The following is a 22798-nucleotide window of genomic DNA, read 5'->3' as shown; positions in this document are numbered from 1 at the left end:
GAAGTATGACCCCAGAAGATTAGAGTTTGTCTTGTTCAAAACCAAGTTTGGTAAGGTAGGTTGAGGCTTGAGAGTAGAAGGTATTAGAATTGCCTGAAAGACTTCTTTGAGGCTGGTCTTGTGGATCATAGGTTCTATCACCTTGAGAAACAGCACGAAGATTCCCTGAAGGTGAACTTAAGAGCCTGAGTCATCTGCCTTCAGCCCTGAGATTGGTAGCAGCCATGCTCTACTTGTAATATACCACAAGCTTTTGAAACTTGAAATGTCCAAAAGCTATGGTATATAGTGGGGATGAAGTTTGGCAAATTCTTGTTTCGGAGTCCTAAGTTTCTGGCTTAAAAGTTAAGAATAGGAGTTTGCACTGACTTGTGTACTATTATATATTCATCAACCAAAGTAAGAGAATTACTATTAGGATTCCTGCATAATTACAAAGTTACCATGGGCACCAGCAGCCAGACGGCCTTGTAGTCACAGGGACAGGCCCCAAAGGAAGCTTTCATTTCTCTATTCATTCAACTCAAGGACTTAATTGAGCAGCTGCATGATCAGGCACGATCTTTGTCTTCTAATGGCTGTAGTTAATGATTTATCATCTCTCTGAGGATTAAAATCAAAGCCCTTTACTGGCCTGCAGACCTTGACATGAGCAAGCCATCCCATTCTCCAGCCCCACCCTGTTGGGCTCACCACTCTACTCCTCTGCCCCCATCTTTCTGGTCTTCTTCAGGTCCTTAGAGCCTTTGGACAGGTTTCTTCTTCTGCCTGGAGGGTTCTGTGTCCCGGCTCTCTACTTGCCTATTTTTCTGTTCACTTTTAGGTTGACTTTCCAGAAGCCCCAACCTCAGATCCCTGCTGTTCCCTCTCACAGCAGTTATTACCATCTGGAATCTGTGTTCTTTTGATGATGTATTGAATGTCTTATTTCCCACAAGACAGCAAGCCTCATGAGAGCAGAAACCACATCTTTTAAAAGTGTGTTGTATCTACTGTCGTATGCCTAGTACATAGTATGAGGTGGGCACTGAATGCATATTTGTAGAACTTAAGAATTAAAGGATTGCAGTGAATAAGATCTGGTGCTTACATGGATATTTACATGAACAAGAGCTGCATGTGGTTAAATGTCAATGTGAACATTCAAAAAGTCAGTCGTACTGGAATTTAGAGAAGTCATTTAGGGTTTACCTTGCAGCAACTTGCAGAAAGGAGGCAGTGCTCAGGCCGGGCCATGAAAGAAGATATGGGTTCCTAGAGACCACAGAAGGGGGCGGGCAAAGGCACAGAACCACTCAGTTGGCTCCTCTATAGAGTAGGAAGCAGTCTCACTTTGGCAATGGGAAATCTATTGTTTCTTCAGAGCCGCTCAGACTGCTAATGTCAGTTCTCTTCCAGGGTATTTTTTCTCTACCAGGAATAGCTGATGACACTGCCCATCCTTCTTAACTTGTAGATTTTCACAGCAAAATCTCAGGGCTCAAGAGGCTTTGGTGGGAATCAGACTAGCATGGGGTATGGTGGTGTCACTTGGATGTAAGGTCACCAGGGACTGACCTAGGGGTAAGTAATCATCAGAGAGGATACCCCCAACTGGCAGAGGGCCATGGAAACAGGAAGCCTAAAGCCAGTGGCATGGGATAATCCAGGCAGAGGATTGACTGTGGGGAAATGTGATGAGGCAGTTGGTGGGCTTAAGTTCCAGAGCAGGCTTTCATTTGTAAGAGCAAGTTACTACCTCATTCTTTTTTTAATTGAAGTATAGTTGATTTACAGTGTTGTGTTAGTTTCAGATGTATAGCAAAGTGATTTCATTATATGTGTGTGTGTGTGTATATATATATATATATAATTTTTTCAGATTCTTTTCCCATATAGCTTGTTACAAAATATTGAGTATAGTTCCGTGTGCTATACAGTAGGTCCTTGTTGTTTATCTGTCTTATATATAGTAGTGTGTGTATCAGAGAAGGCAATGGCACCCCACTCCAGTACTCTTGCCTGGAAAACCCATGGACGGAGGAGCCTGGTGGGCTGCAGTCCATGGGGTCACTAAGAGTCGGACACGACTGAGCAACTTCACTTTCACTTTTCACTTTCATGCATTGGAGAAGGAAATGGCAACCCACTCCAGTGTTCTTGCCTGGAGAATCCCAGGGACGGCAGAGCCTGGTGGGCTGCTGTCTCTGGGGTCGCACAGAGTCGGACACGACTGAAGCGACTTAGCAGCAGCAGCAGCAGCAGTGTGTGTATGTCACTACCTCATTCTTAAATGAACTGTGATAAATAGGAAACTTAAGCAGAAGCTGATTAGCCTGATAGAGGTGGTCGCAGCCACAGGGAAGACTCCCTGTATGAAGATGCAGGTGCAAAAGGTCAAAGCAAGAAAAATAGCACAATTTTTCTAGCTAAACTAGGCTAGAATGCAAATTGTTTGGCTGATAGTACATGTTCTTCCCAGATAGGGTTGCCCAGATTTAGCAAATGAAAATACTGCATGAGACATACTCAAGTAAAAAGTTATTTGTTGTTTATCTAAAATTCAAATTTAACAGGGCATCCTGTACTTTATCTGGCAACTCCGTTCCCAGGTCCCGGGGCAGAAGCTGAAGCTGCATGTGGGCCTCAGCCCTGGAGAGACTAGAGATGGGCAAACCCTATAGGCCACTTAGGGACTGTGTCTGTTCTGTACCTTTTTCTGATCCCCAGGATGCCTGAGGTGACTAGGAGACCATAAGGTAGGATATTGTCCTATTCCTTGTGCCTAGTGGAGAACACTCCTTGTTGAGATGGAATTGCAATAGGCAGGATCTAGTGTCTTGCTCAACTGCTCTCCCCTAAAAGAAAACAGAACAATATAAATATGAATCATAGTTATTTGTTTGGGATAAGTATGAAGTGCCTGATCTCCTTGATGCCTACTTATTAGCAAGAGAAAAGTTCACTTTCTAGATGTCAGAGCTACCTTCAACCCTGGTGCTACCTCTGCTCTGCATCTTGAATGTTTTCTAGGTGTACACAGCTCTTTACACATAGTTAAACTGAACTGTGGAGGTACAGATACCCTACTGTCTGTCCACACCCGTGGTGGCGCATGGATGTTACAGTGCCACTAAAAGTTTATTTACTTCTTATGTTCCTCCAAGAGATCGTTATTAAAATCTATGCTGTGTCAAGCCCTGTGGTAAGCAGTTTAGAATCAAAGATAAATTTCATAGCCCTGTTCTCATGGTCTAGTAGGGGAGTGAGACTTGTGAAAGAACAAATGCAGTATGGCATCACAGTTGCTGTGCAATTCCAGGGTGCGTTCTAGGACTTGTAGGAAAAGGAGAAGTTGCCGGGGGTAGGTACCGGTGCAAGGATACTTAAATTCAATCTTGATAAATAGTCAAGATGAGAGTAGCACGAAAATAGATGAGCGGGACACCACATTCAAGGGAAAGGAAACAGGCATGAAATGATAGCTCTGTTGTGGGAATTTCTAAGTAGACTGATATATTGGAATCTTAAGCATGAGCATTGAGTTGGAGAAGGACATGGTAGACTTAATAAGGATGTTGAACCTCACCTTGATACCAGTAGGAAGCCATCGAAGGTTTAAACAGAGAGGTGACATGATCAGAACTACATTTTTGAAAGATCATGCTGCGGGCAGCTGGAGAGAGGATTGGAGGGGTGCCGGAATGGGCATGGATCTGTTTACTGTTGTGAAATTTCCCAGGGAAATTTTGAATCCTCTGTCCCTTGAGGGGCTTTCCAATAGCGTCTTTTCATCCCAGAGCATTCCTTGGTAAGTGCTCACAGTATAATCTTGGGGAAAGTTGATGCATATCGGGAAAATGTAGTCCTATCTTGATGGACCAGTGTTGGATCTAGGGTGTGACTCCACTGTGTCAGCCGATGTCTTCCCTGATAAGTGGTGACGTGTGTGTGTGTGTGTGTGTGTGTGTGTAGAGGGGGTGGGGGGGTAGAAGGATGCATCCATGTCTCTCTGTTTTTCTTCCTGGCTGGCCCCAGCAGGGCCGGGGTGATTGGGGACCTAGAGCACGTCCACCTCCTCACCCACGCTGAAGGCATTGCTATTGATGGCATTTGGCCCATATGCAGATCGAGCTCGCCTCAGTGCTGACATCAGCCGGTTTGTGGCACCTCAGCGTATTTCTGGGTTGCAAATGAGAGTTTCTTAGTGCCAGACTCACTTGGGCTGTCACATCAGGTGATGAATTCTCTGCATCAACTGAATGCTGCTAAGGTAAGCTCAGAGGAAGAGCGGGAAAAAGAGGAGGATGGGACCGGTGGTTCTCAGCCCGACAGCCGCTACTCTGGGCTACCAGCAGTACTGGCTCCACGACAGCGGGGGGAGGCAGGCGGCCCTCTGAGTTCTGACTCAGGGATGGAGTCAGAGGAAAGGAAAGTCAGGCCCTCAACGGCAGTGCTATGCTCTTGTGAGTGTGTGGGTTTTGCCACCCACCATTGCTCCCTCCCCTTCTCCATTACTAGCTTCCTCTGCCTCCTTCGACAGGAGTGCTTTGCCTAATGGATACATTAGATGGGGTTCTGGCAAAACTTGGTGTCTATCAAATTAGGTGCCAGATTCATTAGGATAGAGCATAGAGTAGTCATTTTTGTTCCTAAAATGATTTGTTCCCAAATACCTTGAATTTGTGTTTTGAAAGTCCAGATTTTCTTAATTAGAAAATTTGCTGCAAGTCTGTCCTAATTTGATATTCCATTAGCCTCCTCTCCCATGATGTTCCAGGTTGACCCTGCTGCTGACTTAGGCTTCCCCAGGTGGAATTAAATGTTACATCAAGTCTTGCTGCCCAGGTCAGAGGCTACAGAATTAACCTGAAGAACTGGGTGTAAATGTGAACTCTCTCCCATTAGAGGTTTTGGGATAAAAAGGGCATATTTGGCTTTGCAGATTCCTGTCCCTGTCACCCATGAGGGTGGTTTCTGACATCAGCATTTTACAAAGTGAGTGTGTCCATTTAAAGGCTAGTTTGCATCGGAGTGAAGGAGGAATTTAGGTGCAGAAGAAAAATTGAAGCGAAAGTCTTATTTTCCCACCCCCATCCACCCCATGTTCGTTAATGAGACCATCTTCCAATCTCACTGTGCCCAGAGATAAATAAACTCACAAAGGCGGGTTTCCTACTTAATATTCACCCACAGTGGAGGAAGAGGGAAGGAATTGCTCCCCGGGGTTAACGTGGCAGAAAGCGAGGTCAGCTGTTTCCCAAGACGGCGCAGCCTCTGAACGTCTTACATTAAAGGCGGAATGATACAGCTGAGGCAACCAAAGTGATTTATGGAAAACCCAGTTGGGGAGGTTTGCTCGCAGTTTCTGATCTCGTGGAGGTTTAGCAGCAGTAGCAGATGATATACCATGGTAGAAAGCACCTTCAGAGACAAGCATCCTCCAGCATTTCCCTGTGTGAGACTCGTTTGTTTTAAAAAGTACTTTCATTCATCTAACTTGAAACTCATGGGCTACAGTGTCCTGGATTTGGCAAGAAGTTGAGGATCATAGCTGATACCCTGGGGTAGGGTGATCTGGGACTCCAAGCCCCCTAGTCCATTAAATCCCTGAGTCCTGGGCACACTGGAGCTGTTGATCACCCCATCTGAGGTGTGTGTGTGTACATATGTGTCTATGTCTATGTGTTTGTGAATGGAGGGGGAGTGAAAAAAATGACAGTTAACGAGATTAATTTTATTTCTTTATTTTTAATAAGGCTTTTTTAAGGTCTTACATATTTTTCTTGACCAGACCAACTCTCATAATTAAAATGCTAGTTTTGGTATCAGCCTGAACTAATTCCTGTCTCCACCATCTGTGAGTTTTCTGTCCCCTCTGGCATCCTGTGCACTGGTCTGAGAAAACAGAACTTTTGAAGAAAAGAGATCGAATGTCTGCTGTTTGAGTTATTTCAGCTCAGAGATGACTCAAAAAGAAGTCTCCTAGAACTTTCCAGTCAATACACTGCTTTGCTAATTCCCTCCTAATGAAACACCGTGGAGTTCATTTTCTTTACTAATGGCTTCATTTGGGGCACCACTTATTGTTATTTTAAGGAATTATAGTATGACTCAATAATAGCTGTGGTGGTGATTTGTGAGCAAGGTAATGACATGTCTTTGTGCCACATGCTGCTGCTGCTGCTGCTGCTGCTGCTAAGTCGCTTCAGTCGTGTCCAACTCTGTGCGACCCCGTAGACGGCAGCCCACCAGGCTCCCCCGTCCCTGGGATTCTCCAGGCAAGAACACTGGAGTGGGTTGCCATTTCCTTCTCCAATGCAGTGCCACATGCTAGATCATGGATATTTGCTCCCTCCCCTGCTTGTCTCATACCAGGTGGAGTCTAAAATACATGACATTTATCTTCTTTACAAGCACCTGACTCTCTGCCTTATGATGATGTACTTATGGAGCCCCTGGCATGTTTCCTAAAATTCCATGCTACTTGGTGGCTCAGCCGGTAAAGCGTCTGCCTGCCATGCACGAGACCCAGGTTTGATTCCGGGGTCGGGAAGATCTCCTGGAGAGGGAAATGGCACCCCACTCCAGTATTCTTGCCCAGAAAATCCCATGGATGGAGGAGCCTGGTAGACTACAGTCCATGGGGTCACAAAGAGTCAGACACAACTGAGCGACTTCACTTTCACTTTCAACAGACACACACACACACACACACATACACACACACACTTCCATCTATTTAACTAGTTAATTAATTTATCTGTCTATCTGATAAATATACTAAAAAATTGTTAAGACACATGTCAAAATGCTGAGAGTAATTATCTCTGGATTATGGCTGTGGTACACTTTGTTTTTCTATAATTTTCCTATGTTCAAATATTATATTGCATATGCAATTATTATATTTGCAAACATTATATAAGCATATTTTACTTTTATCATTCGAAAGGATAAATGATGCTAAGGGATTTTCTTCATGGAAAAATAAACCTAACTGCTATTGTCATTCAGCCAAAAATGGTACCAAAAGAACACGTGTATTCTTGATTGAGAGGGGATGCTAAGATATGGTTGCTGCTGTGACCAACCTGAATGAGGAAATTGAATTAACTCAGTCCTTGATTCTGATAATACTGATCAGATTCTGAGTCTTGGATCCCAAAAGGTAGCAAAACCTCCTGTTCTAAGAGAAAGAATCCTTATTGTTCTCTTTCTGATCTCTCTTTCACAAACAGCGGGGGAAATGTCCTCCAACAGAGAGGGGCGATGGGAGGAGCTGCCTGACTTGGTGGTTTGAAGATGGAGATTTGAACTTGAGAGCAGTTATTCATTGATCCAAGACTGAGGGAATGTGTTCTTGGCATTGCCCAGGACCTTTTGCCCTCTTGGTGTCCAGATCTGCTCTTATAGTGAGGTGTGGGAAAAAAATTGTACCCTCATGTTGAAGTAACTGGTGGGAACTCCTTTGATTTAAAAGCCTTGGTTTTCCTGGGAAAATTGGAGCATGATTTGGGTGAACTAATAATAGAAGGAGCCAAATAGATGGAAAGGACAGAGAAAAAGGAGTCTGGTTCAAAGGTTAGGAAGCCTGTGTCCTATTTCAGTTGTAATCCAGAAGCTTGATTTTCACTTACACCTGTGCTTTTTTATGAATGAAATGTGACTGAATCTTTGCCGACATCTATTAAGTACCAACCGTGGTGGGCTGCCGTCTACGGAGTCGCACCGAGTTGGACACGACTGAAGCGACTTAGCAGCAGCAGCAGCATGCTCCTAAGTACTGTGGATTATGCTAGAGTAGAAACCATGGTCTGTCCCAAATGGCAATAATAACACCTGCCCCAGGTACCCCATGTACTTGAGGGAATAAAAGGAGAAGAAGGTACAATAAAAATAATTTACCTGCCTAAAACCTGGTCTGTTCAGTATTAACATTTCCAGTGTTGAGGGTCTGTTAACTCCAAAGAAACACAGTGATTGGGGAAAAGAGGCCTTTAGCACACTTGTAGTTCAATGCTTTAAAATATATAAACTCATGAATCAACCACTATAGCAAATCATTCTTCAACTGTTTAATGGTGGGATATTTTTTAAAGGAGTGGTCATTAAAACAAATCCTTTTAGAACAATATTATTGTTTTACTGCATCTGGATTTAGAGTCTTAGAAGGAAGATCTACAAGTATAGATCAAAGTTGTAGCTTCCTGTCTCACCACCTTTTAGATACAGTCACACAGAGCAGTCCCTATGGTATTGGCACCATGGTTTTACCTGTTTGATTCATCTCATCACCCTCTGGACTTTTCAAGGCTTAGCTCAGAGAGGTCATCCTCCATGAAGCCTTTGCTGATATTCCATCAAGAGGAGATGTTGCACTCGTTTGAATCTTCATAACAGCTGGGGGTACCATGTATTAGGTTCTGCTTGAAACTCGAGTTCATTCGTCTGCTTGTCTCATACCCATCCTTGAGGGCATAAACTGTATCTCAGCTTATCATTATATACCCTTGAGCATCTAGGACAGAACCTTGCATAGAACAGGTGCCTGGGCTCCCATTATACATACCACATCCAGAGCTGGAAAGGACCTGAAAAAGCGTTTAAGCTACCCTTTCAGTTTTTCTAAAAGGGTACCCAAGGCCAAACAGGGGAGAGTGCTTTGCGAGAGCCGATAGCTAACCATTGCCAGTCAGAGCTAGAACTCGGTCCCTTGGCCAGCAGGGTAGCCGCGATCATCCTGGAGCACGCAGAGTTTCCCTCTGATGGCTTGGACTGGATTACAAAGCCTGTGAGAAGTGGACGTGCCAATACTGTGTCCAGAGGCTCGCTGGGAGGACCCAAACTCATCTGAGGGTGGGGTTGGGGGGCGGATGTTATTGACCACAGTTATAGCCATCCATTGGCTATGTCCCCACGTGCCAGGCACTGTACTCAGCCCTTTTCCTCAGTTGCCTTATTGTCATTGTCTGCGCAGAACAGCCACCCAATCTCAGAGGACTGACTTCTCTCCCTTTTTCCCTTCTAGGCTAATGGAGGTTGGCAGGATGCTACTACCCCTTCATCAGTGACCTCCCCTACAGAAGGCCCTGGCAGTGTTCACTCTGATACCTCCAACTGATCTCCCAGCAGTCGCATCCCGGCTGACCCTGTGCTCCAGTCGAGGCAGGGCCAGGAGGGAGGGTTTCTCAACGCTGAAGCGGTCAGACTGGAGGTCGAAGCAATCAGCAAACACAATAAGAGTCTCCTTCTCTTCTCTTCTTTGGGATGCTATTTCAGCCAATCTGGACACTTCTTTATACTCTCTTCCCCCTCTTTTTTTTTTTTTCTGGGTAGAAGCCACCCTTCCCTGCCTCCAGCTGTCAGCCTGGTGTCCGTCATCTTCCCCGCCCCTTTCCCTCTGTCCTAGACTCCCTGGGTCCCTGCCCTCTCTTACATCCCTGAAGGATATTTTCAACAATTCTAGGAATTTAAAGAGGAAAACACAAAGAGCGTAATAAAAGCATTTGTTTATTTTCCTGCTGGTGGTCTGAGGAACCAGATTTCCCTCCCTTGGTCCCTCGCTCCCTCTGCTAATGGGCAGTCCTTCTCTGTTTCTCTTGTTTACTCTCACTACCTCTTGGCAGGAATACGCCACGTTGCCCTGCTCGATCCAGGCCACCCTGCCTCTTCTTGCTCTTCCTTCCCTGAGGACAATACTGCTTAGGACACAATTCCTCCTCTTCCTTCTCGCCCCAGGTATGCACTGGGGGCTGTCACTGCTGGGCTTCTGCAAGTGCCACAGTTTCTGGTTTTACCCCCACCAGGTTGATTCCCAGGCAGGAAGTCAGGTAGCAAAAGAGGGCTTGAGGAGCAAGAAGGGCAGGATTCTTAGAGGCTTTTGCATCTTTCCAATGACAGCTCTTGGTCTCAAGAGGCACAGTCTTTGGAGACCGTTCTATAAGCAATGTTCAGCGCCTACTGCAGAACCAGGTCTGAGTTAGGCATGGTGGTGAATGCATCCCTAAGGAGCGGAAGGCTCTTATCCTGCAACCCTTCACCTTATCCCACCCCTCCCCCCACACACACAGGTATACGAACATGTAGACCCGTGCACAGACACACATTCACTTGCCCCAAATCAGTCACATGCCACATGAATACCTATGTTAGTAACCATAGCATTACACCTTGTGAGCACAAGAGAGCAATACAACCACTCTGAGTGAAGGTCGCTGACACAGAGAAGCAGTATGTGCCTGGGGCTTCCAGGCCCCCAGCATGCACACACCAGAATGACGTACACAGGACTTGAACATGGTGGAGGTTAGTTTCCTAAACCGTTGGTGTTCCCACCACCTCTGGAGCTCTTGGAGAGCCACACACAGTACTTCCAGTGTCTGCAGTGCATTTGGTTCTGTTTCGTTTTTGTGTTTGTGTTAGGGACAGTGCATTAATTATCCATAGTGTCATATGGCACCACATTCTTGTCCTGGAGAAGAAAGTTGTTTAAGAACATGGCTGAGACAAACTTTTTGTTTACTTACACAGAAGACCTGAGAGTGATGGGGAACAGGGAGGTCATGCTTTCGGTTAAATCATTTGTGATTTTTATTCCCTGGGAATATCTAAGAGTGAGGAGTATGTACTATTACACTGTTTTCTAATTTTACCTGAACTCACAGTCTTCATAGCCAACTGTGCCAGAAGAAAAGATGGCAGCTCTGTCACTTGGTTAAATGGGAAGTGTTCAGATCTCTTGGTGCCTCATTTTCTCCATCTGTAAAATGGGGGTTATGCCTGGCTCACCAAGAGACTGAAGAAATTGATTTCATTCATACCCAGTATATAATTGTGAAGTCAGGGGAAGTAGCTTCCCTAAGATAAACTGGCCCATGCCCTGTCGGGAGGATACATGGTTTTCCTGTTCTAACTTCTGATTAGCAGTAATGCCTGAAGCCGTCACCATGAGGACAAAGAGCAGAGTCGGTGTTGCTGCTTCTTTTTGTTTGTTTAGGCCTGGCTGGTTTCTTAGAATAGAGATAAGTTTCTAAATTGGAAAAATGTGATCTGGTTCTCTTAGCTTGTACTAGAATCCAACATGTGGCCTCATAAGCACTTAGTCCCCTGTTGCATCTGCTCTGTTTGAGAAAGCCTCTGGGAGAGGTATAAAGCCCTGAGGGGTGGGGATGACCAGCTAACAAGGTCATGGACATTCTGCACGGCACTACGGTAATGATTAGAAAATGCTCCTGTGGGTGGGTGTTGGGAGGTAGGGGAAAGCAACCAGAAGGTATGTGTATTTGAAGGAAATGCAAAAAGTAAATATTTGGCAAGATGGCATCATACCTGGATGGCTAAGAGGAGTAGGAAGACTGTGTCTACTAACCTGTGCCATAATCAGAACAGAGCTTGATAAAGAGGCTTCCTGGAAGGAACCATCTTGTGACCATTCTACAGTGATTCGAACCAGGGAAGAACTTGGTCTGAGTGGCAGGGATCTATTGAAACTACCCACAAAGGCATATGGTAGGATTGTATCCCCTTGACTTGAGGCAAAGTACTTAAGAGACACAAAAGGGTTCTCTTGGAAACAGATTGCAGATTTGGTTTGAATGATCACCATTTTAAGCTGATGAAAGAGATCAGAGTGGTGCCACCTTTGCACAGGCAGTTTCTCTCCCTGCAGTAGTTTGCACTGATGCTCACCCCTCACTGTGTCGTCCCTGCTCAGCTCATCACACGGCGCTGTTTACCTTCCCCCTCCTCACCCATGATCACATCGGACATGGTGGCCACCAGCCCTTTTTGTATTAAGGGAGGTATGAGAACGCTGACCGCGGAAGGATGGGTATGGAAAGAGCGTGCCTCTGGAAATACAGTTCCCTGGGAATTCTTATTAGGTCAGTCATACAGATACCAAAATGTGCCCCAAGATTCCTTCATTTTCTGATGGAAGTGGGAGTACCCCGTTTTCCCTGCAGCCGACTTCCCCTGAGAAGTAAAACTCGCCCAAAGGCTTGCCCACCTTGTGACTCTTCATCACACCCTCCTTTTCTCCCTAACTCCTCCCCCTGGTGTGGAATTGACTCCTGTGCAGTAGTTTTGCCAAGTGGCACCTTCTTTACTTTTTTTTTTTTGCTGTGGTAGTGTTTTTTTATTTGCCAATTGCCTTTTCTCACGTATCTTTCCCTGCCCCCCTTGCCTTCTGAGTTTTATTTTTCTGCCCAGAAAAACCTGACTTCGATACCAAAAAAAGATGAAACTACAGAAACTCAAATTTAAGAAAAAAAACTTAAAAAAAAAAACAAAAAAATACTCAACGATTCTTTCAGCTTTATTAACATTTTCCATTGTTTCTTGCGACTTGTGTCTCGTTCTTTGTAGTATTGATGATGAACATTTGATAATGAATGTTCTTGTATATTCAGATAAAGAAAAAAAAAAACCAAAAAAGCGGTCTGAATTTAATAGTGTTTATAATAAAAATTTTAAAAATGACCCTCTTAGCACGCAAAACAGGATGGGGAATTTCCCCTCTTCTTTCTGTGACAATGCACATCATTCCTGCATTAGTTTTTAACACCCAACTACCTACATTCACCATTTCCCCCATTTTTCTTTTATTTTCTTGCATTTGTGAATTAGTTCAAGAATGCTAGAAAAGTGTCGAGTTGTGCACATCCATTTCCTGTTTCACAATGTTTAAAAGTGACAGTAATTCATTTTGTAAACTAAAAAAAAAAAAACGTTTGGAATAGTGAGCATAATAGGTACAGCCTAACATGTTATTATGTTTATTAACTTTGAGACCCAGAAATAAATTCTTTACTTTTCTTTATCCTGCTCTTTAAACTATTAAAAAAAAATTGTGTTATTTTTGGTTTGTTTATGGGAGGGTGCTTTTTTAATTTTCAGGATTATGATCTTGGTGTTTTTATTTCTTAAATATGTATCCGAGGTGATGTGAAAAGATGACATTGGTAGAATAGGCTGTTTCCATGTACTTCTGTTTGCTTCGGAATTCAGTTGACTTCAAAGACAAGCCCCACAATGATGTCATATGACTCACCTGTATTTCTGGACTGTGTGGCATTCCAAAGTCCCTGAGGAAAAAAACAAATGCAGGGACTTGAAGTTCCTTTTTTCGACCTTTAACACTTCAAGGAATTGGTCCAGGGTAACTTTTTATATTGTGGGGAGAAGTTTTTGCCTTGGTTGATTGTGAATGTCACATTAAAATGCTTTCTTTTTTTTCTTCCTGATTGATAACAACTTTCCACAAAGCCTTTCCAACTAGAGAGGATTTTTTTTCTTCCAGAGGAATTTCACAGGAGTGAAATTGTGTACCATTTCACTGGTGGGCTGTGTACCATTAGCTGAGGAGACTAGATCCAGGAAGCTGTCCCGAGAGCCATTCAGCCCGGAGATATTTTCAGCCGGACTCAGTGCTGTGCCCCAGTGCTGAGCGGTTATGCTGGTCTCATGGGCAGTGCACCTCTCGCTAACTTCTGATTTAGGCAGCTGCTTAAAGCAGATTGTCAAACTGGCTTGATTCGGAATGTTTTTGTTAAGTTAGGGGAGAAAAGAAAGCAAGGTTATCTGGAGAAACTTAATTTAAATGGTTTTCATTCCTCAAATGATTAAGCATTCAGAAAGCAGCCAGAACCTAAGCAAAAAAAGTGAGCAACACTTTAGGAAGTGTCTCTACCCTAATGCATGAACTCCTGTTTTTAAGTCGTAACAAAACAATGATGACGAGCTTTTCACATCACCTATATGATTTCAATCCCTAGCTCAAAGCTTTCTGGACTCTGTTATTTTTTTGTAAACATTTTTTTTTCCTTTTGTTAAAATTAATAAAACATTCAATGTTTTCCCCTTTTCTCTCTTATTCCTTTCTTTCCTTTGACGTTTTCAATTATTTTGAAGTGCTTTCCTTTGGTTGTTGGTTTTATTCTCCCACTCCTCCTCCCCTGTTCTTATTATTCAGAGTATAAACCTGCAAAGCTCTGCTCTGTTTTGGTTTTGAAAATTTAAGCTTTTCTGCTTCTGCGAGAGCACAGGCTTCTGTCCCTTTTGATTCCAACTGAAATTTTGTGTTCTCTAATGATACTAACACGGTGTAGGTTTTACAGTCTCCTAATTTGTACTGGTAATGCATATTCCAAATAAATAGTTTCTTTTGTTGCAAAAAAAAAAAGTATACTTGTATTTGGTGTAAATTTATTTTCTTACCTGCTGATAACTTGTCTTTCCCCAAACTATGATTTACTTTAATGTGGATTATAGTTTAAACTGTGGCCTTCATCATTTTAAAGTCTACATTTGCAGTGGGACAAATTGAGTTACTTACCTCACCCACAAAGGAAGGAAGGGAGGGAGAGAAGGAAGGAAAGAAGGATTTTTTACGTGCAAATATTAGCTGTGCTGCAGGAAGGCAGAGCACCCAATTTTGTCTGCTTGTCTGTGATTGGCAGCCATCAGCCAAATACCAGTTAAAATGTTAGGGTGATGTTCCATAATAAATTACAAGTTTCTGAGTCACAGCCGTCTTCCACTGGCTTTCCTTTCCTTCTCTTGGTCTGCTTTGATCTGGTCATAAGGAAAATTGTGGTATCAGAAAGATGCTGCAGGGGAAGGAATGAATCTAAGTTAGAAGAACCACCCAGTTCTAGGCTCTGAGAAGTATGCCAGACGCTACTCCACTGGGCAAACACGCCTGCCATGTGCTACGTCTGCCATCCCGTGTGGTTGTCTCTTGCAGTGGTTTGTCTACACTTGCAATGAGCCCCTGACCTTTGGGGTTGTGGTCTGTTACAGAGTTTAATGTCTCAGAGGGTTCTGGCTGGATCACCACTTCAGCCTTCAACACCTAAGTCTGCTTCCAGGCCCTTAACACCATTTTTTGTGCATAGCATGGGATGCAGCTTCTTGTCTGCCATTCCTCATATTGTTCCTCTAGAAGCATCACATGCATCATTTTCTCATTCTTAACGCCTTAAGCTTCAGGAGGCTCTGCCCGAAGCCCCAGAGAGGCAGGTCTATATTGAAAATGCCAATCTCTCACCCTTTCATCCCTATCATGATTCTAATCAATAGAAAACAGATGAAAAGAACGGACCATCATGGGGGGATCAAATCATCATTTTTCTTAACAGATAAGCTAAGGGCCCAATGGCCTCAAAAGTATAAAGCTGTCTTGCCAAGGTAGATTTGGAGAGCGTGTTCAGCAGTCAAAATGGGGACCTCATGTCTCCTCTGCAAGTCTAAACATGGGAGCACATTTATGGAAGTTTGGATATACAAGGTAGTGTAGTTGCCCGGAGAATTGTGAACCTCACCCACCCACCTAGCTTATTACTTAAGAGTGGTACTAAACTGTTGTAGTAGACCAAGACTCTGGTGCCTCAAATTCAGCACAAATCTGTTTCTCACTAATAATGGTAATAGCCCCCAACAAACGTTCCTTGTCAGGATGCCTTGTCTTCACGCAGTGCTTGGGGATCCAGTTCCTTCAGCCTGCCGGAATTTGTAGTCCTCCACATCTGACCTGCAGGAGGGAAAGAGTGTGTAGAAGGGTCACCACTTCTTGAAAGCCTTAACCAAGAGCTCCCTTCCATTCATATTCCTAAATGCAAGAGTCGCGGGGTGGGCAGAAGGGTGGAAAAGTGGTCCCTGTCTAGGCAGCCGCTTCCTGGCAATAACAGCACACAAAAACTCCTTGAGTAGTCGGCCGTCTCATCACACCTAGCGCTGCAGGATTAGTGAGAGAAAAGGCAAGTCCACAGAGCTGTTTCACTGCACAGGACAGACTCCCAAGAAAAACATTTTCAGTAACATCCCAGGGTTGGCTCTGTTACCCTTCAGTAGAGAAGACCCAGAAAGGGGTATAACAATGGGGGCCAGAGCTGAGCCACCCAGTACTACCTCCTCAACAATCTCCACATTCGGTTGTTGTCTAAACTCCTGACTTCAGTACTCAGCCCATGGTCATCATGAAGGGAGAGCTGCTGTTCCCCAAGCCAGCCTGCCCGGCCCTTGGGGAAGTCTCTCCCATGTATATTGCTCTCTAGAAGGGCCAGGTCTAGTGGCCAGCAGTTACTTCAGATGAAGTCTAAAGCATTAAAAATCACAAAATCTGATATGCTCAGCACTCCGCACCCTCACCTCCCCCATAGATTTCTACCTGCTTCTCCTTGTAGACTTCCATGACCTCCCCTACTTGAACAATAAAGCCGGACACCAATGTTCCAACCACCCTTTGTTATCCAAAATACGGCCTCCTTTCTGGAAATATCCAGCATGAAGGATGGCACAAGAGCTTAGTCTTAGGAAGTCACTGGGTGAGGCAAGGAAGGTGCTTTACCCCACATCTTTGTACCAGAGGCCCGGAGAGGAATGAGGCTGTGCTCCTCCCACACCTTGCAGAAGAGTTCCAACAGTGACCAGATAAAGAGAGCCGTGGATTTACTGTCTGAGCCAGTCGGACACAGGGAGACACAATCTCTGGCTTCTAGCCTTAGGTATACTTCCCAGACCACTCTGGGCAGTGTAAGGGTAGGTAGGCAAGAGGAGTTGTAAGGGGCCACGTGCTTGGGAGAAACATGGACCTTGTTTATTCTCCTGTATGTGTGTGTGTGTGTTAATCTGTCAGTCGTGTCTGACTCTTCATGATCCCATGGCTTGTAACTCGCCAGGTTCCTCTGTCCATGCAATTCTCCAGGCCAGAATACTGGAGGGGGTTGCCGTTTCCTCCTCCAGGGATGTTCCCAACCCAGGGATCAAACTCAGGTCTCCTGCATTGCAGGCAGATTCTTTACCAGCTGAGCCACAAGAGAAGCCCATATTCTCATGGGACCCATGCAAACAACAGCTTATCGCATGCTTCTGGATTCCTCTGGATAAATCATAGTGTCCGTTCATTATGTCCAGGTGACACCCCAAGCCCAAATTCTATCTCTCTCATGAAAACCAACCACACCATCCAGTGAAACTCACCAGTATTGACAGTGAGCACCTCTGAACAGCATAAAAGGCACCAGGTGCTACAGTACCTTTTTGGCGGCTCAGACGGTAAAGAATTTGCCTGCTCTGGGTCTGTCCAAGGCTTCCATTGTTCAGACAGGTTCTGCTCATCTTTAATCCCTTTGAGGAGTCCAACTCCATGAGAGAGATCTTTCCATCACCCTCTGAGGTGTTGTTTTCCCAGCGTGTGTTCCTGCCCTCCCCGGCCATCCCCTGGGCTGCAGTTTCAGAACACAGGACATGTCTGTTTTCCTATACACACCAACTACTGTGCTGGAATTCAGTGATAATTCTTGCAGTATTTTACCAGGATCTTCTTGATTTTTCCCTTTTAAATGTGTCCACATTTCCTTGTATCACCTAGTGAAACCTTTAAAGTCACCCACTGGAACATCTCCAGTTGCTTTTATTACCTACCCCCTAACTGCAGCTTTCAGTGAGTCTTAGAAACTTTGGTGTGAGGGATACATGCAGTTTGCTCACGGAGATCTTGAAAGCCAGACCACATGAACTTGAATCTCTGTCAGGTTCTCTCTGACACTAAATGAGAGGTTTTTATTTCATATCAACCAATTCTCAAACATTCCAATAGATGTCCTACAATTCTATTCAACTCTGACACTAACTACTGACGGTTAGTGTCAAACCCCCACAGGCTTCAGGGCTCAGTCCCACAAGACTGCCCTCACTTCAGACACCCGTAGCAAGCATCAGGTCACCCGCACTTCTGATTGGCCAGTTATAAATCAGGCAATCCCACAACCCCCATGTCAGGTTTGATCATTCGCTAGAGTGGCTCACAGAACTCAGGACATCACTAAGCTTATATTTACTGGTTTATTATAAAGGATACCAGAGAAGGCAATGGCACCCCACTCCAGTACTCTTGCCTGGAAAATCCCATGGACGGAGGAGCCTGGTAGGCTGCAGTCTATGGGGTCGCGAAGAGTCGGACATGACTGAGTGACTTCACTTTCACTTTTCATTTTCATGCATTGGAGAAGGAAATGGCAACCCACTCCAGAGTTCTTGCCTGGAGAATCCCAGGGACTGGGGAGCCTGGTGGGCTGCCATCTCTGGAGTCGCACAAAGTCGGACACGACTGAAGTGACTTAGCAGCAGCAGCAGCAGCATAAAGGATACAGATGATCATCGAGATGAAGAGGTACATAAGAGAAGGTCTGAAAGGGACCTGAGTGCAAGACCCTCTGACTCCATGGAGTTGGGTTGTCCCACCCTCCCAGCATGTGGGTGCTATGGCTTTAGAGGTGTTTGTGAGTGTTCTTGCCTGGAGAATCCCATGGATGGAGAAGCCTGGTAGGCTGCAGTCCATGGGGTCGCACAGAGTCGGACACGACTGAAGCGACTTAGCAGCAGCAGCAGCAGTAGTAATATCAGTGTATGGATTAAATTGATAAAATCATTGGCCATTGATGATTTTCTCAATCTCCAGCCCTTCTTCCTACATGGTGATTGGGATTTGGAGCTGAAAGCTTCAGTTTTCTGATCAAGGCTTAGTCTTTCTCTAACCAGTTCCCATCCTGAAGATATCATCAAGGAGCCCACAAACCAAACATACTCCTATCACTCCTATCACTTAGGAAATATGAGGGTTTTAGGAGCTCTGTATCAGGAACCAGGGATAAATACCAATTTAACATCGGTTTTAAAAAACTAAAAACAACTCAGAATAACACCTGATACACATAAGTGCTAAAAGCATGTTTATTATTAGTATTATTTATACTTCTGATTATCTGGGTGCATCTGTATCCCTGAGCTAGTAACAATCAGGATGTCCTCTTTTTCCCTAGTTCCATTGTAAAGAGCTATTAGCTATGGGCATATTTTCTCTTTCTTTCTTTTTTTTAATATCAGTCTAGCCTGGCTACTAAGATCTTGTCCTTCCTGAGGAAATTCCTGTTATCTCTCTGGCTCAATTAATGTGTCTTCCATCATTTCCCACTCACTTTTGCACTATTCCTATCTTAAGAAAATGTAGGATTTTTTTTAAACAAGTTGATGTTTAGAAGTAGATAAGCAGAGTTGGTCTTGGACAGAACTGTGAGGTCATTAAAGTTTGTCTCCCACATGCCAACTTCTCTGATCCTTTTCCAGGGTGAGAGGATGTGATGTGCTCTTACATCTTATTTGAATGGCTTCAGCATGCAACCTCTTTCCTCAAGGGATACTCTGCTCTCCAAATGCTTTGGGATTTTTTTTGCAAGTCCTCCAGGCCGAACTTACCTACATGGAAGGCTGAAGGGTTTCTAGTTTCTTGTTAATCAGTACAAGTAGCAGTAGTTGAATGAGAATCAAGACTTTCACAGCAGGATGACTGCAGTTAACAATGCTGTATATTTGAAAGTTGCCAGTTCTCTTCATGAGGAGCGAACCGTTTTTTCCCCCACCTTAGGTCTATGAGATGATGGATGTTAACTAAAAATTATTGTGGGAATCATTTCACAGTATACTCAAGTCAAGTCATCATGTGGTATACCTTCAACTTATCTCAACAAAAAAGAATTTTTATTTATGGTTAAAGAGATGCTGAGTTTGGAGAAGGAAATGGCGACCCACTCCAGTGTTCTTGCCTGGAGAATCCCAGGGACAGGAGAACCTGGTGGGCTGCCATCTATGGGGTCGCACAAAGTCGGACACGACTGAAGTCACTTAGCAGTAGCAGATGCTGAGTTGCTTTCTAAATTCAGGGCTCTGGGAAACTGTCCTAGGGAATACAGCAGACCTCCCTGCTCTTACCTCAAATTGAAAATAAAGCCTTTTTGTGCAGATCTGGTCTGAATCACCCACCAAGCATGTCTAAGAAGACAAACCAGAGTGTAGACCCTCGGAGCGCTCTGACTTCCTCATGTCCACATGGCCTGGAAGTTCAAAAAGAGCCCTCTGCCCCTGTAGCCAGATAACAAAAGACTGTGACCTCATCCATCACATTAACCAAGTGTCTTCTGCACCCAAGTTTGTATCAGTTAGTTCACTGCATCTTGACAAGACCTTCAATGACATAGTGAAAGTGGAAGATTTAGTCACTGAGTCGTGTCTGTCTCTTTTGTGACCCCATGGACTGTAGCCCACCAGGCTCCTCTGTCCATGCAATTCTCCAGGCAAGAATTCTGGAGTGGGTAGTCATTCCCTTCTCTAAGGGATCTCCCTAACTCAGAGAGCAAACCCACAATGATATAAACCCAGCTCTTAGTTCTGGGTCTTCAGTCTTACCTCTCTGCACATTACTGCTTTTTCAGTACAATTCCCTCCTTGGGATTTTGCTTGCTTGGCCCATACCTCCTCTGTGGCACCAGCAAATCTCTGCTGAGAATTCTGCAAGTGCCCTGGGCTCCTCTCCTGAGACATCGCCGACAGCTGCCAGACAGGCCACAGGCTGCGTGGCCACCCTTACATTTCTTCAGTAAGCACGCAGGCACTTGACCGCCTCCTGTGTGCTGACAATGGCTTTGTACTTGAGAAGGATCCTAATGTCTAGTGGGACTACCACTGGAAAGACTTTTTCAATAAGACAAAGTGTTAAACCAAAAACGACACAAATCTCTAAGCCTTTGCTCGTGAATAACAACTGTACTCATCAATTAACAAGCTTGGGCAAGACTTTAAAACTATGATGTCCATGAACAAAGCTCAGATCCAGGGGGAAATGGGATTAGGCTGGGCTGATGGAGCAGATGTGGATTAGAATGAAAGCATTCTTGCTACTGGACGATTTGAAGCTACTAAACCCATCAAGGGATAGAACGATAGGAAGCCCAAGAAGCTGCTGAGGAAATGTATGACCGACCCCATTATTTTAAATCATCTAACTTCAAGGAGAGGTGGAAGGATGCTAGGCAGGCATCCCTAACCCCCAGAAGCAATGATAATGTTGAGTTAAAGCCTTCCCAAGCTTGGAATATAGTTACTGTCCCTTCCTCTAGTCGTACAGGAATTCAGCTCCATCCAATTCCACCAATACCTCTTGGCAGCTGTGTGCTAGGAATATGCCAGTGAAGCAGATCACTCGGATCAGTTAGTAACTGCTTTCTTGAAACATCTGTATATAAATTTAGGTTGCTCTGGAGAGGGGGCTAGTGCACTGGGACGTCCCAGAGGGATGGTATGGGGAGGGAGGAGGGAGGAGGGTTCAGGGTGGGGAACACATGTATACCTGTGGTGGATTCATTTTGATATTTAGCAAAACTAATACAATTATGTAAAGTTTAAAAATAAAATAAAATTTAAAAAGAAAAGAAAAAAATAAAGAAACAATATTAGAATGATAGAAAATATAATTCTGAGAGTCTTTCATTAATCTAGCCTCCTTTTTCCTGTAAGCTCAAATAATAACAACTGGCTGTAGCCAATGGTCTTCTCGTAGTACCCCTCCCCAGGTTCCAAGCTTCTTCCTTTCTTTTAACCTTTTTGCAAATTCCACTCATGATGTGATTATATCAACCACCTAAAATGATGGCCCTACTTTAGTCACAGACCCACTTGGTCTTTTTTTTTTTAATGTGATTTTATTGTGTTTTTTGGTCATGGGACACACGGGATCTTAGCTCCTTGACCAGGGATCAAACCCATACCCCCTTCATTGGAAGGTAAAGTCTTAAACACAAGACCACTAGGGAAGTCCCCACACACTTGTTCTTTAAGCATAGGTCCAATTCCTCTAGGAAGCCTTTCTCCTTCCTGGAGTTATCTGTTCCTCCGAAAATCCTCCAGTGTGTGTATCTTTGGCCCTGCCTTGAAATGTTGTTAAATGTCTTATCTCCCCACACACATTATTAGATCTCAAGGGGCACCACCTTACACACCTAACAGGTGCTCAGACAAAGGGAGAAACGATGGGAGGGAGAAAGAATGGAGGGAAGGAGGAGGAGAAGAAATAAGAAAAGAAAAGAAGCTGAGGGTAGAGAGAAAGGGTAGGAAGAGAGAAAGAGGAGGGTGCAGAAAGAAAACGGGCAGCAAGGAGAGGAGAATGGGACAGAGAAAGGAAAAGAGATCAAAGAAGAAATAGTAAAGGACAGCAAGAGTGGAGGGGAGAAAAAGAGAGGACGAGAGCAAGGCCAAGAAAGACCCTGGAGGGAGGTCACACTACCCGCCCCCAAAATAAGCTCCCTGGCACTTGGGTAGTAAGCGGTCAGAAAAGAGGGTGTGGGGACTTCCCCGGCCCTCCAGTGGTTAGGACTCCACCCTTCCACTGCAGGGGACATGGGTTCAATCCCTGGTCAGGGAACTAAGATCCTGAAAACTGCTGGCCTGGCCAAAAAAGGGAGGGAGTGGTGAAGAGAGATAAGGTCTTGAAGCATGCACGCAGCAAGGATAAAGACAAATGCCCATGGCATGACCTCACAGATTTGGTTAAGAGCAGCTCTGCCAACTTCACTCTAAACTATGAAGTCAGTGATTCATTTAAAGCTGTGTAATTATTTTTGGATTTTTTCAAATATCTTATGATTCTACAGTGGAGGTGACAGTAGATTCAAGGGATTAGATCTGGTAGACAGACTGCCTGAAGAACTATGGACGGAGGTTTGTAACATTGTAAAGGAGGTGGTGACCAAATCATCCCCAAGAAAAAGATGCAACAAGGAGAAGTGGTTGTCTAAGGAGGCTTTACAAACAGCCGAGAAAAGAAGAGAAGTGAAAGGCAAAGGAGAAAGGGAAAGATACACCCAACTGAATGCAGAGTTCCAGAGAATAGCAAGGAGAGATAAGAAAGCCTTCTTAAGTGGACAATGCAAAGAAATAGAGGGAAAAAAAGAATAGGAAAGAACAAAGCTAGTGGAGGTTATGGAAT

At 44.4% G+C, this 22798-nt stretch overlaps 1 protein-coding gene across 6 annotated transcripts in view; it reads left to right on the top strand.

Moving 5' to 3' along the window:
* The window catches only part of PBX1 (PBX homeobox 1), a 335848-nt gene that overhangs the window by 286279 nt on the left and 26771 nt on the right, over positions 1-22798 (top strand). For 4 of the 6 annotated variants that reach the window (XM_055587220.1, XM_055587225.1, XM_055587219.1 and 1 more), the window contains one exon: positions 9011-10939. The exons of the other annotated variants lie outside the window; for them this stretch is intronic. In XM_055587220.1, coding sequence (XP_055443195.1) covers positions 9011-9103 — 93 coding nt within the window. In that variant the 3' untranslated portion in view covers positions 9104-10939. Of the gene's footprint in view, positions 1-9010; positions 10940-22798 lie in introns of those variants that run through there. 6 annotated transcript variants of the gene reach the window in all.

The sequence above is a fragment of the Bubalus kerabau genome, chromosome 6 (assembly GCF_029407905.1).
Source record: "Bubalus kerabau isolate K-KA32 ecotype Philippines breed swamp buffalo chromosome 6, PCC_UOA_SB_1v2, whole genome shotgun sequence".
NCBI classification, from domain to species: domain Eukaryota; kingdom Metazoa; phylum Chordata; class Mammalia; order Artiodactyla; family Bovidae; genus Bubalus; species Bubalus kerabau.
The sequence above is the reverse complement of the archived record's forward strand: the minus strand, read 5'-3'. Positions and strand labels throughout refer to the sequence as shown.